Source organism: Nyctereutes procyonoides, unplaced genomic scaffold (assembly GCF_905146905.1).
Source record: "Nyctereutes procyonoides isolate TBG_1078 unplaced genomic scaffold, NYPRO_anot_genome, whole genome shotgun sequence".
NCBI classification, from domain to species: domain Eukaryota; kingdom Metazoa; phylum Chordata; class Mammalia; order Carnivora; family Canidae; genus Nyctereutes; species Nyctereutes procyonoides.
In genome coordinates, this window is record NW_026575036.1 from 7,309,810 (window position 1) to 7,327,012 (window position 17,203).

Below are 17,203 nucleotides of genomic sequence, written 5' to 3' on the forward strand. Positions count from 1 at the left end.
GGGGAAGAAATAGCTCCTAGAAGTGGGTGGAGTGGGGATCCGCCCCAGCAAATACCTTTCACGCTGCTACTACATGCTGCTGGAATTTCAGGTAGAGCCAAAGCAGACAGAAATGGTAGCCATGGGAGCTTTCGTTGTGTTTTAAAATAAACTAAAACTGAGGGGAACCTGGGTGGCACAGTTAGTTGTGTGCCCAACTCTGGGTTTCAGCTGAGGTTGTGACCTCAGGGTCGTGGGATAGAGCCCCATGTGGGGCTCTGCACTCAGCGTGGGGTCTGCTTGAGATTCTCTCTCCCTCTCCCTCTGCTCCTTCTGCTCATGTGCGCTTTCTCACTCTCTCAAATAAGTAAATCTTTAAAGAATAAGTAAATAAAATCAACAAAACTGAGCTAAGCACCAGAATAGACTGTCTCAATAATCAAGATAGATAAAAGTTGATAAAATTTGGCAATATTAGCCAAAGTCCCATTAAAGCCAGCTAAGTGGGGTGGGGAATGGAGGTCAGGAGTTAGGTCTACCATTGCACGGTTGGAGCAGTTATTAGGAAAAAATAAAATGAGTGTGTTTTGGGCAGCCCAGGTGGCTCAGCTGTTTAGTGCTGCCTTCAGCCCAGGGCATGATCCTGGAGACACAGGATTGAGTCCCACATCAGGCTCCCTGCATGGAGCCTGCTTCTCCCTCTGCCTGTGTCTCTGCCTCTCTGCGCTCGCTCTCTCTCTCTCTCTCTCTCTCTCTCTCCCTTTCTCACTCTCTGTCTCTCATGAATAAATAAATAAATAAAATCTTTTTTAAAAATGACTGTTTTTACCACAATTGAGACTCCTCAATTCACAGCACTCTATTTCCACCCGCTCCTGTCAAATACCCTCTCCTTTTCTATATTATGGCAGGGTGGCTGGTTGAGTCAAGACCAGTTGCTTACAAAGTAAACAATCCCCATCCAAGCCAGCCTGCTTCTAGGTCTCTTTTATTCTACTGGTAACTAAGCTTTGCTTTCCCCCATGGACTCACGTATCTTTTAGCAATTTTTCAAAGGGCTTTTTCCTCTCTTAATATTTCAGATGTTGCATAAGTTAAACAGAATCAAAAGATATACCACTAAACTGTACAAAGACTTCTGGCTTCACAGTCACAGTGCAGGCCAAAAACAGAGTGGACCAGAGGAGGGACTTTGGCACAAATACAGACACAGCTAAATGCTGAAAGTGAAGTTAAACATGGGCTTGTTTTTCTTCCATAAAAAAGAGTTGAAAAAAACAACAAAAAAAAAAGAGTTGAGAGATTTTTTTTTTTTTTTGGAGAATATCACTGCTCTTTTTATAATGTATACTATGTGCTTATCCATTCTATGAGAGGAAGGCCTATGTCTTCCTGGCTAACTATTTGATTCTCAGCACCTAGTACCAGTACCTGGCACACAGAAAGCACTGAATAGTTAATTATTGGACAAAGGAATGAGTGAAGGAGTGAACAAATGAATTAGTAGTGAATACTGATAGCATAGAGTCTCAATATTAGACAATAAATGAACTACCACTGAAAGATATTCAGACAACTATCGACAGGCCTTGTAGAAAATGTAATGTTTTCATTCATAAAACAAGTATTTGTTAGGCAATTAGTAAGACTGTGATGAAGGATCAGAGGCAGACAAATATAAACAAGACTCAATGTCTGACCCTAAAGCACCAAAGCAAACTGTTATGTATAGCTGTTTCAAACAAGTGCAAAGGAGGACAAGAACATAGGATAGAGATGATTTAGTCCAGTGTCAACACAATCAATCACTAACACTCAACTTTCAAAAAATCAACCCAGCAAAATATCATCATGGGATTTTTGTGCCTTTCTACTATTCTCTTACCCTCCATGCAGGTGGATATAATCTGTTCTAGTTTCAAGTCCAAGATTTTCAATTTTTTTTTCAAAGATTTTATTCATCCACTTGAGAGAGCACAAGTGGATGTGAGAGGGAGTGAGCAGGGCCAGAGGGAGAAGCAGACTCCCGACTGAGCCAGGAGCTCATGTAGGGCTCAATTCCCAGGACCCAGAAACCAAGACCTGAGCAGAAGGCAGACAGACAACCAACTGGGCCACTTAGGTGCCCCCCCCCCAAGATTTTCAATTGTAGTGAATAGGAAAATGACTTTTTAAAAAACAGTCATAACATATAATTGCTTTATTTTTTAATTTAAGACATTAATCCTTTTCCTTGAAATCTCTACCGTGTCATTAGGAAAAGGTATATTTCTTTTTTAAATTATGGTTTTTAATTGCTTAAATCCTAGAAAATAGTACAAATGGTCTCATAAAGTCGTTTCTTTTTAAACAAAAATGAAACACTGAGCTAGTTATCAATTGTTCTGTAATGAAGAGAATAGCCATAACAAAGGCACATCTTCCAGTGCACTAAATAAATTCCTCATAGAGAGGTCACCACAGTCCTCAATTCCTCATACAGAGGTCACTGCCCTGTACACATCCTTTGCACGGGAATCTTTCCCAGTTGCTTCCCTGCCTCTTGAAAATTCCTAAAAGAGAATTTCATCATTTAATGTTAACAATCATTGTATGTTTTCTATTTACACAATCACTGTCCACATTGAAATGGAAGAAAACTCAAATCTGCCCTAAGCCAAAGTTGAAGAATTTCTCTAAACAACCAAAGAAGCCAGTAATAAGAACTGATGGTAGGGGGAAAGAAACTGTCAAGAAACTACTTCTAGAAATTTAAACTAAGAAAATAAACATTAAATATTTAAGATGTATACAAAAAGATGTTCTTCACAGCATTATTTACAAAGGTGAGATACTGCATCAACATGAATATTCAATAATAGTGGATTACTTAAATAAATCATTAACTATACTAACAAAGGAAAATCTTACAGCCATTAAAAAGGGATGATATATACGAAAGGCCAAAAGACACACAAAAAGATGCTCAAAATAACTCAGCATCAGGGAAATACAAATCAAAACCATAATGAGATACCATCTCACACCAGTCATAATGGCTAAAATTAACAACTCAGGAAACAACAGATGTTGATGAGGATATGGAGAAAGGGGAACCTTCTTACACTGTTGGTGGGAATGCAAGCTGGTGCAGCTATTCTGAAAACAGTATGGAGGTTCCTCAAAAAGTTAAAAATACAAGTACCCTACGAACCAGCAATTGCATTACTAGGTATTTATCCAAAGGATACAAACATAATGATTCAAAGGGGCACATGGGCCCCAATGTTTATAACAGCAATGTCCACAACAGACAAACTATGGAAAGAGCCCAGATGTCCATCAACCGATGAATGGACAAAGAAGTGGTATATATATTTATAATGGAACATTACTCAGCCATCAGAAAGAATGAAATCATGCCATTTGCAATGCTGTGGATGGAGCTAGAGTGTGTTATGCTAAGCGAAATAAGTCAGAATAAGACAAATACCATATGATTTCACTCATATGTGGAATTTAAGAAACAAAACTGATGAACATAGCAGGAAGGAAGGAAAAATAAGATTAAAACAGAGAGGAAGACAAACCGTAAGAAACTCCGAACCCTAGGAAACAAACTGAGAATTGCTGGAGGGGAGGTGGGTGGGGAAGGTGGGCTAAATGGGTGATGGCCATTAAGGAGGGCACTTAATGTTATGAACACAGGGTGTTATATGCAACTGATGAATCACTAAATTCTACCCCTGAAACTAATAACACAGTATATGTTAACTACATTGAATTTAAATAAAGAATTTTTTAAAAAATACAAAGGGATGATGTAAATCTATATATATTGCCATTAAAAAATCTACAATATACTGTCAAATTCATTATATTTTTGTTTGATAAACACACACAGAGGAAGCACTGAATGTTCTAGAAAACTATATGCCAAAATATTAGCAATGTTTGTCTCTAGGTGATTAAATGTCAATTACTTTTATAAAGTGTTGCTCTTGTCATTTAAATGCCAACTTTGAGAAAGCAAACTCTTTAAAGAGGCTTTTCGATTTCCCATGCTCAGTATTTACCAAATCTATATGAAAAAATATTTAAAGAAAAATCTAAAAAAAAAAAATCTAACATGCAAATATGATATCCTTTATAAGGATTCTTTGGAAGAAAGTAATTTGTTCCAAATTGTTAACATTTTTAAAACTTACAGTAAATAATTTTTTTCCAAAATGAAAATCATAATGCTATCTTATCACAAGCTTGGCAGTTAAAAACTATTTAATTATATGAGAAAATGTTAAAGATGTAACACTGAGTGGATAAAAAAGAACATAAAACTAAATATACAAATATATACGATTTAGTAATACACAAACGCAAACAAATATGCACAAAAGAAACAGTGTTCACAGTGAAATACTTCTGAGGGATGGAATTATGAGGGGTTTTTTTCCTCCTTTTTCACTACATTTAAATTTTTTCTACAGTATCTATTACTTCCAAAATCAGACAAATAATGAACATTATTTTAAATAATTATTTTTTAAATAAGCACGAGGTTATGACATAAAATCATGTATATATTTGTTGTATCAATAATTGAGATAAGCAATTTGTCCTCCAAAAGCCTCACTTGGAAATCTCTGGTAGTGTACTGTTACTTAAGCCTTGAATAATAGAGAATGTGTAGCTCTGAATTCACTTCAGCTTCCTCCTGGCACCTAATTAAAGGAGTGACACAGCTCCTCTGGTCTTGGCTGCTTCCCTCTATGCAATGCCATAGCTGGAAGACAGTCCAACAGAAAGGGGGAAAAATCAATCACTTCGAAACTCAGCAAAATTATCTGAAACGGACCAACCGTAGCCCTTGGAACACTACATTACTCAATTCTTACTAACTTAGCTAATGTCACTAGGCCAGACTGTAAATTTTATAAAATCAGGAACCATGTCTTAACTTTCATCGCTGTATCCCAGCCCCTACCTGGTGCACAACAGGCATTTAGTAAATGTGGACGAATGAATGAACCAGTGATTTATGTCTGGACTCTGTTCTCTTCCTTAAAATTCTACTGCCCATTTTACAGCATCCTTAGTACTAACACTATTGAAGAAGAGAGTGTGTAATAAGGTCACATTTCATTAGATATTCCATTACTGAAAGTACCAGTAATAGGCATAAGCTGTGTCCCAGGAAGCAGCTTTTCTCATCATTATGGCTTAATAATTAGCAATAATTCAACACTTAATCCTCTTAAGGTAAGTACTGCCACCCACAGCTAAGGCTCAGAGAGGCCAGGTAATTTTTTCAAGGTCACAAAGTTAATAAATGACAGAACCAGTATCAAAACCTGATTCTCAGGCAGCCCGGGTGGCTCAGCGGTTTAGTGCCGCCTTCAGCCCAGGGCCTGATCCTGGGGACCCGGGATCGAGTCCCACTCGGGCTCCCTGCATGGAGCCTGCTTCTCCCTCTGCCTGTGTCTCTGCCTCTCTCTCTTTCTCTGTGTCTCTCATGAATAAATAAATAAAATATTTTTATTAAAGATATTTATTTATTAAAATAAATATTAAAAATATTTATTCATAAATAAAATATTTTTATTAAAAATATTTATTTATCAAAATAAATATTAAAAATATTTATTCATAAATAAAATATTTTTATTAAAAATATTTATTTATCAAAATAAATATTAAAAATATTTATTTATTCATGAGACAGAGAAAGAGAGAGAGGCAGAGACACAGGCAGAGGGAGAAGCAGGCTCCATGCAGGGAGCCCGAGTGGGACTCGATCCCGGGTCCCCAGGATCAGGCCCTGGGCTGAAGGCGGCACTAAACCGCTGAGCCACCCCGGCTGCCCAAATAAATAAATCTTACCAAAAAAAAAAAACTGATTCTCTGGGGCTCTGAGATCTAGACTGTTTCTAGGTAGGAATGAGCATCCTGTAATCTCATGCAGCCAGGTGAGGATGGCTATGGATTCTACACAAACTATCATAAACCTAGGAATTGGGTTAGCATATTATATACCATTTTTCAGATAACAAAACAAAGGAACAGGGGTTTAGCAGCCTGCCCAAGGTCAACAACTCCCAAAAGAGGCAAAAATAGAATGAAAAGATTAAAAAGTACTGTATTTTCCTAGAAATCAACTCAAAAAAAAAAAAAAAAGAAATCTATCAACTCCACCAAAGACATTGCACAAATTTTACATAGTCTGCATCACTTCCAAGATGATTTATAACTGTGATGAGAAAAACAACTTTTAAGGAAAAAAACTTTTGTTTTCCGGATTTGCTGCCTAAACATTTTACAGTGTGATAACCCTGCTCACACCCACAGTCTGGACATTTAGATAAGAACTTAAGTTTAGGATTCCTGACATAAGTTCCCATTTTACCTTTCTTGGGGAACCTTTTAAAATAACCACTTAGGGGCAGCCCGGGTGGCTCAGCGGTTTAGTGCTGCCTTCAGCCCAGGGTGTGATCCTGGAGATCTGGGATCGAGTCCCACGCCGGGCTCCCTCCATGGAGCCTGCTTCTCCCTCTGCCACTCTCTCTCTCTTTTTCTCTCTTTCCCTCATGAATAAATATTTTTAAAAATTAAAATAAAATAAAATAATAAAATAAAATAACCACTTAGAGTCAAGCCCAAAAAACATTAGTGACCCCTGCTCCAATCACCTTATAAAGTCCTAGGTGCTTGCTACCCTGCTCTCATTCTCTTGCTCATTCAAGACCTTCCTCCAGCTCACTGAGCCCCCTGGATTCTAGAATCTGATCAATCTTGTGACTGCTTCCCTTGGGGTTTATTGAAAGCTGCATCTTCAATCAAAACGACCCATATGGATTTCCTTTCCCCAAAGTGGGAACTGAGATGCAGAGGGAAATATCTGCTCTCCCCTACCGCACTACCACCCCCCACCCTCCTGCCCCTGCGTGAGTGGCTTGTACTATCTCATTCAGTGGGTTATAATCTGTACGTTCATTATTCACCAGTTCTGGCTTCCTAATATAACTCTGTCAAAAGAAAATCCGGCCATACTCTACACTCATATAAAATTATTCAATTGATCCAACTAGCTCCCTAAATACTGTTCTCCAAAATGAAGACTAATACTCTTCCAAGGTGCAAAAACTCCCCTCAATTTGCAAGGCAGAGGAAGAAAGCACAAATGTATCTAAATATGTAAAAGTTACAATCAAATCAACAAACAAACGGATAAAAAAAAATATGTCCTAACTCCCTATTCTTTTCCCTGAACAAATATACCTGTGTAAACAAACTGGGAGACCAGATTCCAATTTAGGCTTCTCAAACTCTAGACATTTGGATACTGGAACATGGGGACACAGGTAGCCACCACCATGTGTCCACCTGAAACCCCCACCTCCCATCTCCAAGTTCTTTTCACAGCCTCTGCCTCCCATGAAGAACTGTTCCTTGGCCATCCCTTGGGCCGAGGAGTGCTCACAGCAATGGGAAAAGCCACCCTGAAGGTGGGTGATGGGGAACTCCTCACACAGGCAAGCAGGCTGTGGAAGTGGAGCTTGGGTCATTTGGGCAGGGAATTCCTGTTCTACAAAGGCCCCAGAGATGCCTTCCCCTTTGCAAAGAGCTGAGACCAAAGGAGAAACAGAGTGAGCGCCCTCTCCCCACCCTGCTCCTCTTGCCAGGGTCTAAGCAGGGCTCTGGTGAGAACCCTGGGCAACTCTCACACAAGCTTTCAACAGAGACAGCTGCTTTAAGTAAATTTCCCAAAAAGTCTGCCCTCTCACTATCCTTCTTTAACCAAGAGCTGGCCACCAAAGTACAGTTCATCCACTTCCCTTCCCGTAGTCAAAGCATTTATGGTTTGTAGTTTCCAGATGTAGTTCTTCATTGCATATTTTCTGGGATTTTTAAAAATCTTGTCAATGGGTTGATTTTGTTTCTCCAAAGAAAATGGTTCTCCACCGAGAGCAATTTTGCCCCCCAAAAGACATTTTCTCAAATCTGGAGACATACCGATTTGTTTCATTTAGTGGACAGAGCCATGGACATTGCTAAATATTCTACAATGTACAGGACAGCCTACCACAACAAAGAATCTTCCAGCCCAAAATGTTAGTAGTGTTGAAATTGAAAACTCTGCTCTCCAGTAAGAGCTCTTTCAAAAGAGTAGATGCCATTTCCTCCTTTGATCTCCACATGACCAACCAGAATATTGGACCTCATTCAGTATTTGTTGACTGACCGATTAGCTATCCAGTCTCACACCTTGCTGGCACATTCATCACACAGTAACTCAACAAAAATCAGAAATTGCACTCAGCTCTGGGAATGCAAATATGAACGAGCCAACAGAAAAGGCAGACAAATAAATTGGTACTTTTAATGCAGCATCATGAAAAATACACCTGTCACTACCAGACACTTGCATATTTATCCATCATTATGTCTTCCCTCATTAGTCCATAAACTTCAAGAAAGTAAATTTTAAGTTAGCTGCTATAGTTCTAGCATCTTCTATGATAAAACTAGTAGACACAGAGGAGTAGATATTTTTTGATGATTAAAGAAATGCAATAATATGCACAAGGCAATAAAAAAAAAAAACAGAGAAAGAGAGAGGAGAAGCTTCTAACACAGCCTGGGGAAGAAGAAAAGAGTAAGGTAAGCTACCTTGAACAGAGGTAACATGGATTAAGCACTAATATGCCAGAAGCATTTTTCAATACATTATCTATTCTAATGCTCACAACAATACTACAAGGACCCACATAAAGAGTTAAAAATAGACCTGCCCTACGACCCAGCAATTGCACTGTTGGGGATTTACCCCGAAGATACAGATGCAATGAAACACCGGGACACCTGCACCCCGATGTTTCTAGCAGCAATGGCCACAGTAGCCAAACTGTGGAAGGAGCCTCGGTGTCCATCGAAAGATGAATGGATAAAGAAGATGTGGTCTATGTATACAATATTCCTCAGCCATTAGAAATGACAAATACCCACCATTTGCTTCAATGTGGATGGAACTGGAGGGTATTATGCTGAGTGAAAATAGTCAATCGGAGAAGGTCAAACATTATATGGTCTCGTTCATTTGGGGAATATAAAAAATAGTGAAAGGGAATAAAGGGGAAAGGAGAAAAAATATGTGGGAAATATCAGAAAGGGAGACAAAACATGAAAGACTCCTAGCTCTGGGAAACGAACTAGGGGTGGTGGAAGGGGAGGAGGGTGGGGGGTGGGGGTGAATGGGTGGTGGGCACTGAGGTGGGCACTTGACGGGATGAGCACTGGGTGTTATTCTGTATGTTGACAAATTGAACACCAATAAAAAATAAATTTATTTAAAAAATAAATAATAAAAAATAAATAAAATTTTAAAAATTTTTAAAATGGATAAATAAATAAATAAATAAATAAATAAATAAATAAATAAATAAATAAATGATTTTTAAAAAGGAGGAGGAGGAGGAGAAGCAGCAGCAGCAGCAGCCACCGCCACCGCCACCACAGCAACAACCACTGACACATTTTACAGATGAGGAAACGGACAGCAAAGGCTGGTTTGCTCAGAACATAGCAAATGGTAGAATCAGAATTTTAGCGCAACTGACTTTTAGGATCTTTGCTCTTAACCAGTAAATGCACTGTCAAGAGATGAGTGAGAATTGGCCAGGTAAAGGGCAAGGAGTTGTGGCCTTGAAGGAAAGGCATTTCCGGCAGAGGGAATGATACACACAAAACTAACACAGCCCGGCTTGTTTCAGTATTACTATACCAAAAGAGGAACGCTGATGAAGATAATGATGGAGAAGTATTCATGGTCACATCATAAGAGATATAGACAGCAGTGCCTCGTTTATCTAAGATTATTAGGGAACGAGCTAATAAGGCTAGAGTCAAATAGCTCTGTGTTGGAAACACGACCCATCATTTTGTTAATGAGTCTCTCTGAATTTCCATTTTCTCATCCATAAAACAAAGAACATATAAATATCTACTGTAAAATAGCTGTGAGGACAAAAGCTAAGAAATACAAGCACTGGGAACCTGGCCTGGGTCATCTTATGTGGACAATGAGTGTTAATGATTTCTTTTTGCTATTGTGGTTATTGCTAATGAATTTTTTTCTCATTTGTAAATGCACAACATAATTGAAGCTTATTTTCTTAAACACCAAAATTTACTATAAACTATATTCTTCCTAAACTCCTTTCAGAGGGCATTTCATAAATCTTTACCTTAACAAACATAAACCTCACATCCCATCTATACCGAGGGCTGCACCTGCCTCTCAGCCCTCCACCCCCGGTGCCCTTCTGCAGCCACCAGGACAGCTGTGGAAATATCTGAAGCTTCTGGGATCCACAGATTCAAAACTATGGACAGAAAAGAAGGCACATAAAGCTCAAAATGCTTAGAGCAGTATTTCGTTCAGAATTTGGTAAAGGAAAGGGGAACATCATGGCTTAGAGTACTGGTTAGCTCTCGGTGAATATAGAGAATTTTCAAAGCTCTTTGGAGTGTTATCCTATATCCAGCAATCCACCAGTAACAGCAGTGTGCCCACTCTGCTGACAGCTGACACATGACCAGTGCCCTTGGATGCTTGATGTTGGTTCATTTTTCACAAACCTCACCTTAAGCCTATTCAGAGAGTGTGACTTGGCTGCTGGGTACCTCTGAGTCTACCTTCCTACTATGTTCTCTGTGGGAAAAATCAATGCCTTTCCATACAGGAAGCACATCAAGAATTTCCACACTTCCCTGCTTTGGCCTTGGCTGTTCTCCCTGCCTAGAACATCCTTCTGCCCTCACTTCTTACTACTACCCAACTTTAGCATCCTTCAAGGCTTAGTGCAAACACCACCTCCTCTCTGATTTCCCTCCTTCCAGCAGAATTAACAGCCATGTTTTGTGAACTTCCCCAGCACTTTGCTTGTGTTTCTATTTTTATAATGACCGTGTATTAGACAGAAGTATGTGGCAAGCATCTTTCTAAGTGCTTCCTCTATGCCACCATGTAACGTGCACTGCAAATCTGTAAGAAATCATTACACATCCCACTTTACAAATGGGGAGACTGAAGCTCTGAGGGTTGAACTTACCAATGATCATACAATCAGAAAGGGATACAGCTGGGATTCCAACCATGTTCTGACAGCTCCCAAGTCCGTAAGTTTTTCTCTCTGCTATACTGCCTCTCTTTGATGCCCCTATGTCCAGTTGGTTAATTAATTATAAACACATATGCCTGTCCCTGGGAGTACAGCAAATCCCTGGCAGGGACCTGGGCATGTTCCTCTTTATAAACGTGGATGATAACATATCCATTTATATAAGATTGTCAGGAGAATTAAATGAGACAGTACATTGAAAGCACTCAGCCTAGTGCCATGCACATTATAGGCTCCTAGTAATTTTTCGGTTTTGCTGTTGTTCTTGTTGTCATTATTACTATGTCCAATGCCAAGGATAAAGCCTTGAGCATAAATTGTGAACTGAAGCTCCTTTCAGAGAAACAAATAAAGTGGGTAGGGCCCTGATGGAAGAGACAAATGCCACTTTGGTTCAACATCTCCCCACACCACTTGACGACTCATTCAGAAACAACAAGAGTTGCAGAGAAACTCTCCAATATTTCTACGTTAGGGTCAATTGATTCCTTTATCCTTCCATTGCCATGTGGATGTTAGACAACCTCCTATCTAGTTTAAAGCCCTTGCAGCTCTGTGACTTTTCTTGCTGCCTTCTCCTTTGCAAGTTGCCAAGGTTCCCCTCTGAGTAGTCTGAGCCAAGAGAAGAAGAAAATCACAAAAGTAAATGAAAGCACAGAGGGCGAAAGGTAATCTGCAACTCTAATGCTAATAAACATAATGAAACACTCGCCTTTGTTCTCGGAGCATTTAGCAGTACTTTAAATCATCCCACTGACTGCTTTACTCCTTGGTTTTTGTCGGTCACCCCCTCGTAGGAGGTAAGCCATCTCAGAGAAAGCAATCTGCCCATCCCATCTACTGCTAACCCCCAGGGCCTAATTCAAATCTGGCATATTATAGTCATTCATTAAATACTAGTCAACTGACTGACTGCAATTATTTGTATGTGTGTATGTATATATGAATATGTGTATAAATGTATACATATACATGACAGCATTCCACAGTTTATGAATAAATATGCATGTATCTCCACACAAAAGTGCAAACTGTGCATTCATATACATTTCTAGTTGTGTGGAAGATATTTTAGACTGGAAAACACAGACACCTGTTTGCAAAAGTTATTCTTTCTTAACATAATAAGGGCCTCTGGCTGACCTAATATTTTAAAAACATACACTACTGCCCACATACTAACAATCCATATGCTTTAAAAAACAGATTTTATTACACATGCAGAGTACAAAAAATTTTTTGACTTAGCAAACCACGATACTTTTATCTTTTAAAATTCCTCGTCCCTATTTACTAGGTTCAGTGTAAAGAAACGGGGGGGGGGGGGCAAAGTATTGACCAGTAGTGCTTCTCTGCAACTTTGGCTGGCAAAGCATTCCAAATTCTTTTTTTTTTTTTTAAGATTTTGTATTCATTTATTCATTAGAGACACACACAGAGAGAGAGAGGCAGAGACACAGGCAGAGAGAGAAGCAGGCTCCCTGCAGGGAGCCCGACCCGAGGAGGACTCAATAGCAGGACCCGGGGATCACGACCAGAGCCAAAGGCAGATGCTCAATCTCTGGGCCACCCAGGTGCCCAAAGCATTCCAAATTCTTATGGGCTGGCCAGAAGTCCTTATATAAGTTGTAATGTATACAGAGAATTATAATTCATGACAACTATAATAGCACCATTGACTGGTTATATGTGCCAAACACTTGCAGTAGTTGTTTTTTATTTTTGTATTTAAACCTCTACCAACCCTGCAAGGTAAATGCTCTTATCCCCATTTATAAATAAGGAAACTAAGACTCAAAGAGACAGAATGGCTTACCAAAGATACTCCGCTGCTTATCTACCTAGTCATGGCACCCTCAGTCTAGGAATCCTACTAGTGTAGAATTCTACTCCAAAGCCCAAACTCTTTTCAACAAGCAATGGTGCATCTTATACACTTTTACAGACACTGACTTTAAGGGATATGTGTCTAAGCAGTTTTTTATAGTGTGTGGATTCTATTAGTAATTCTCTGCACATAGAGACTACACCAAGTGACAGTCAAACACACTAAAGATTACCCCAGGCTACAGACAGCAAGGGACAAGTGTGTCTCAGAAATGAAAAGCATGTATTTCTCAGAATATGAAGCATTTTCCACTCGATTATATCCTGCAAAGAGATTTATTTAAGGAAGCAACAGAGCTTTCTTTTCTTTCTTTCTTTCTTTTTTTTTTTTTTGGCAACAGAGCTTTCTTATTCTTCCTCCCATACAAAAAAAAAATGGACTCTTTCATTAGGAACCAATGGGAAGTTCTTAATTCATTTCCTTATATCACTTGGAGTAAAAGTGCTTCCTGTCTTTAGAGAAAAGAATTGCTGGATGCTATTTGCCTTTTGGGTGCTTTCGAGTCCATCAATCAATACTGTGAAGGCGGGAGAAAATTAGCCCTTATTTACTTTTAAGGGGTGTAGCATTATTTTCAAGCTTAATGATAGCTGAATTCTAAAGAACAAGAGAGAAGGCAAGTCTTCCCTCCCCGTTTAAAGATTTCATGTCTTCCCCTGAAAGAATTGGCTATTTTCTCTTTGACCTTCTTTCCAGGAGCAGGCCCCAGAAGGAGAAGGAAACGATATGTCTAAAAAGTTTTTTTTTTGAAATTTATGGATGTTTCTGAACATCTGTAACCAACTACTGTTGGTGAAAATGTTTAAGTTGGCTCTCAGCTGCCCATAGACAGCTTGGAAAGATCCTAGGCAGAAGAGCAAAGGAAAGCACTCCTCACCTAGACCACTACAATCTCAGGAAAGCCAACTGCAGCATCTTCAAGCCCCAGGGAATGAAGGGGAAGGGGGCACCTGGCAGTCATAGAAGCCCTTGTGTGTCCCCTGAACATGTCCAGGAAAGTGGAGAGGAAGGGGAAGCAGCACTGCCTTCCCTCCAATCTAACGACACAACCCCTGCTGCCAAGAACTTATTTTTAGACACTTAAGCTGAAATTCCCAGAAAAGAAGGGAAACTACAACCTCTGAGCGATCCTCAGCATTCTGATTTCCAACCTGGCTTCGGTTTTTTGTTTTCTGATTCCAAGTCCCTACCTAAAGTCCATCTCCCATTCTCCAGAAGGCATCCACGGTCTAAGCGACCCCCTTCCCCCGCCCCCCCCCAAAAAAAAGAGCTGGGAGCTGAGGAGCTTTATGTGTTGAAATTTTCAGTTCCCACACTTCAAAGGGACATGACATGACCTTGGGGAAGTAACTCCTCCTTCTGAAGACTCAGTTTGTGGGTGGTAAGATGGGGATAAGAGTGTTATCAGAAAGTTGTTGAGTTTTCAATAAGAATCACACAGTACCCGGCTCTTAGTGGGGGATCAGTTAAGCGCTCTGGGTTTCGTCGTGGGCACACTGAACAAAGCCGCAGGGTCCTGGCTAGGTGCCCATGTTTTTCCTGCCCAAGATTTGCCCATTACTCCCTCATTAGTGATTTCCGTTACCAACCACTCACCCAGCCTCAGGGAGATGCCTCTTACCTTCCTCTAGTTCTCTACAGCTTCCAACACCTACAGAGCCCAAGAGATAAACTCTCATTAAGTGCAAAGGACAAAGTCAGCCTGGATTCTCCTTCCCACCAGTTACGGGGCGAATCGTTGACTATGATCGGGCTGGGGAAGAAATGCTCACAGGTTTTACGTGAGCAAAGCAGGTGTCTGCACATCTCTTTGGTGTAAGGGGTGCGGAAGGACCCCCCCCCCCCCGACTAAAGTCTTCAGGTTTAGAAATGGCAAAGGAAGGGAGGAGGACAAGAAGGAAGGACCGGGGGAGAGATGCCTCTGCAAGGCGGCGCTAGCCCGTGACCCTGTCCCCGGCGCACCGGGAGGAAAGGACGCGAGCCGGGAGGAGCCGCGAGGGGAGGAGTACCTGAAGACTGTCGCCGCCGTCTGGTTCCTTCTCCACGCTGTGCCCTGTTGCAGCACCCCTTGGACGATCTCCTTCTCGTTGGGCAGCCGGTAGACCGGGAAGATGTAGAGCCAACAGAGGACCACAACGCAAAGGGCACTGGCTCCCACCGGGAGCCGGGTCCGCGGGAACTTCCACGCCAGTATTGCCATGGCCCCTCTGGACGTGTGTCGCCGGGCCCGCCCGCAGGGGCTCATCGCGGCCCCGCGGCCCCGGGGGCGGGGGGCGGGGGGCGGGGGGCGCTCAACACAGCGTTAGGCAAAGTGGCAGCGGAGGGTCCCCCCACCGCCGGCCCCCCATACACACACACACCTTCCGCTTTGCTTTCTCGTTTGCACTCGCACGCACGTTTCTTCGGGCCCCCACGGCCCCAAAGGTCAGCGCAAGGATTTTTTTTCAGATGCAACTTTTTCAAGGGTTTCTTTCTAGGGGAAGTGGCCGGGGGGCGAGTCACGAGCTCCGGTCATGGTCGCTTCCCCTGCGGAAGGCGGGCGCTGGGGTCTCCGAGAGCGCAGAGAGCGGCCGCGGCGAGTCGCTCCCGCCGGTTCTGCAGCATCACCGTCGCCCTACGCGGGGCCGGGGAGAGGCTGGGCTCCCTCCCAGACCACTGGCCCGCGGCGTCCCCGCCGGAGAGATGCTCCTGCGCCCTCCGCCGCCTCTCCCCGCCTCCCGCGCTGCTGCACCGCCGGGCACCCCCAGACGCGCTCTCCGCGCCGCGCCAAGTCCTTGGAAATTTCCACCGCGGCCCGGGACCGCTACCCTGCCCCGGGCTTCCCCGCCTTGCTCGCCAGGACCCCCGCTCCCCAGCCCTCCCGGGGAAGAAAAGAACTCGCTCTCATCAGTTAATTCAGCGGCGCGCCGCAGCCCTCCGCGGCGCCCCGGACTTCGCAGACAAACGCCCGGGGATTGGTGGAAATCAAGGTCTCCCCCTCCCTCCCCCACCCGCAAATTTGCCTCCTTCGACCCGTTCAGATCCGCCTGGAGCGCGCGCCTCTCCCTCCCGCCCTTGTTCTCTGGAGACAGAGGCGAACAATAAAAAAATCCCCCCCACCCCCAACGCATGGATACGTCGGAGTGTAGCGGGGACTGGCTGGCGTAACCCGACCTTTCGACTCGCGGCCGGCGCGCCGGGGCAGCACCCTGCCGCCGTCACCCTCGTCTCCCTAAGAACTGGTTGGTCATTAACCCGCAGAGGCTCGAGGAGGCCGGCAGAGATTTATTCCTTCCCGCGCCCCCACCCCCATTACCCGATCCCCGAGCCGCGGCTCCGGCCGACGCTCGTGCGCGCGCGCGCGCTCACTCCCTCTTCTACACACTCTCCGACGCTCACGGGCCCGCACGCGCGCGCACGGGGAGGTGCGTGCACCCCGGGATCCTCCGCCCCGACTCCGCCCTGCAGGGCAAGGCGCTGCTGCATCCAGATGTGCAGCCAGCTGGTGCCCAAGCGCGCAGCCCTTGGCACGTGATGATGCTTTGGCGGCCCTTTCACCTCACCCCCTCCGCCTTTTGGATTAAAGGGCCGTTTGTTCGTAGACCTCGGCCTCGCTCCATCCGCGAGGTAATCGCAATCCCGACCTTGGGAGAAGGCCACCAGCCTGTACCCGCGGGGCTGAGGGACCCACCGTTAGCCGTTCCTAACCGCCCCGGCGGTCTGCGCATAGCTCGGGTACCTCCTAGCGGTTGCCTATTCCGTTTGCTTAAGCGTCTCATCAAGCAGAAAGTGTGCAGGGACAAAGAAACCCAGCCGCCTACTAACCGGGTCAGCTCAGTCATCGCGAAACCAAAATCCAGGGCCATAGCTCCGTTTGCTCAGCTGACCAGGCTGCAGCGCCCCGAGCGCAGTCTCTGCTGACTGCTAAGAGGCCTGGTATCTTTCTCCAGCATCTTTCTCCACTGAGAGGTGAAACTTGAGAAGTTGATGCAAAGTTATTTACCAAACAAAAATGACCCGGCGACCACCGTAGACTCAATACCCCAACACAACGAAGGCCTCTTAGGAGAATGACCCACTGTCCTTCATGACCACGCATGCCCCAGAAACCTCTATTTAGGCAAATCATGAGGGACGGAAACTGTGAATTTCCAAAGTTCTCTATTAGCATGTTGGAGTCTAGTAAAGACGGTCTGAAATG

At 43.2% G+C, this 17,203-nt stretch overlaps 1 protein-coding gene across 1 annotated transcript in view; it reads right to left on the minus strand.

Annotated features, from left to right (window-relative positions):
• Positions 1-15,974, minus strand: part of ST8SIA1 (ST8 alpha-N-acetyl-neuraminide alpha-2,8-sialyltransferase 1) — a 146,946-nt gene extending 130,972 nt beyond the window's left edge. Inside the window, exon 1 of the mRNA XM_055318715.1 lies at positions 15,033-15,974. Within this exon, the coding sequence (XP_055174690.1) occupies positions 15,033-15,268 (236 nt within the window). The 5' untranslated portion in view covers positions 15,269-15,974. The remainder of the gene's footprint in view (positions 1-15,032) is intronic.
• Positions 15,975-17,203: the final 1,229 nt, after the last annotated feature.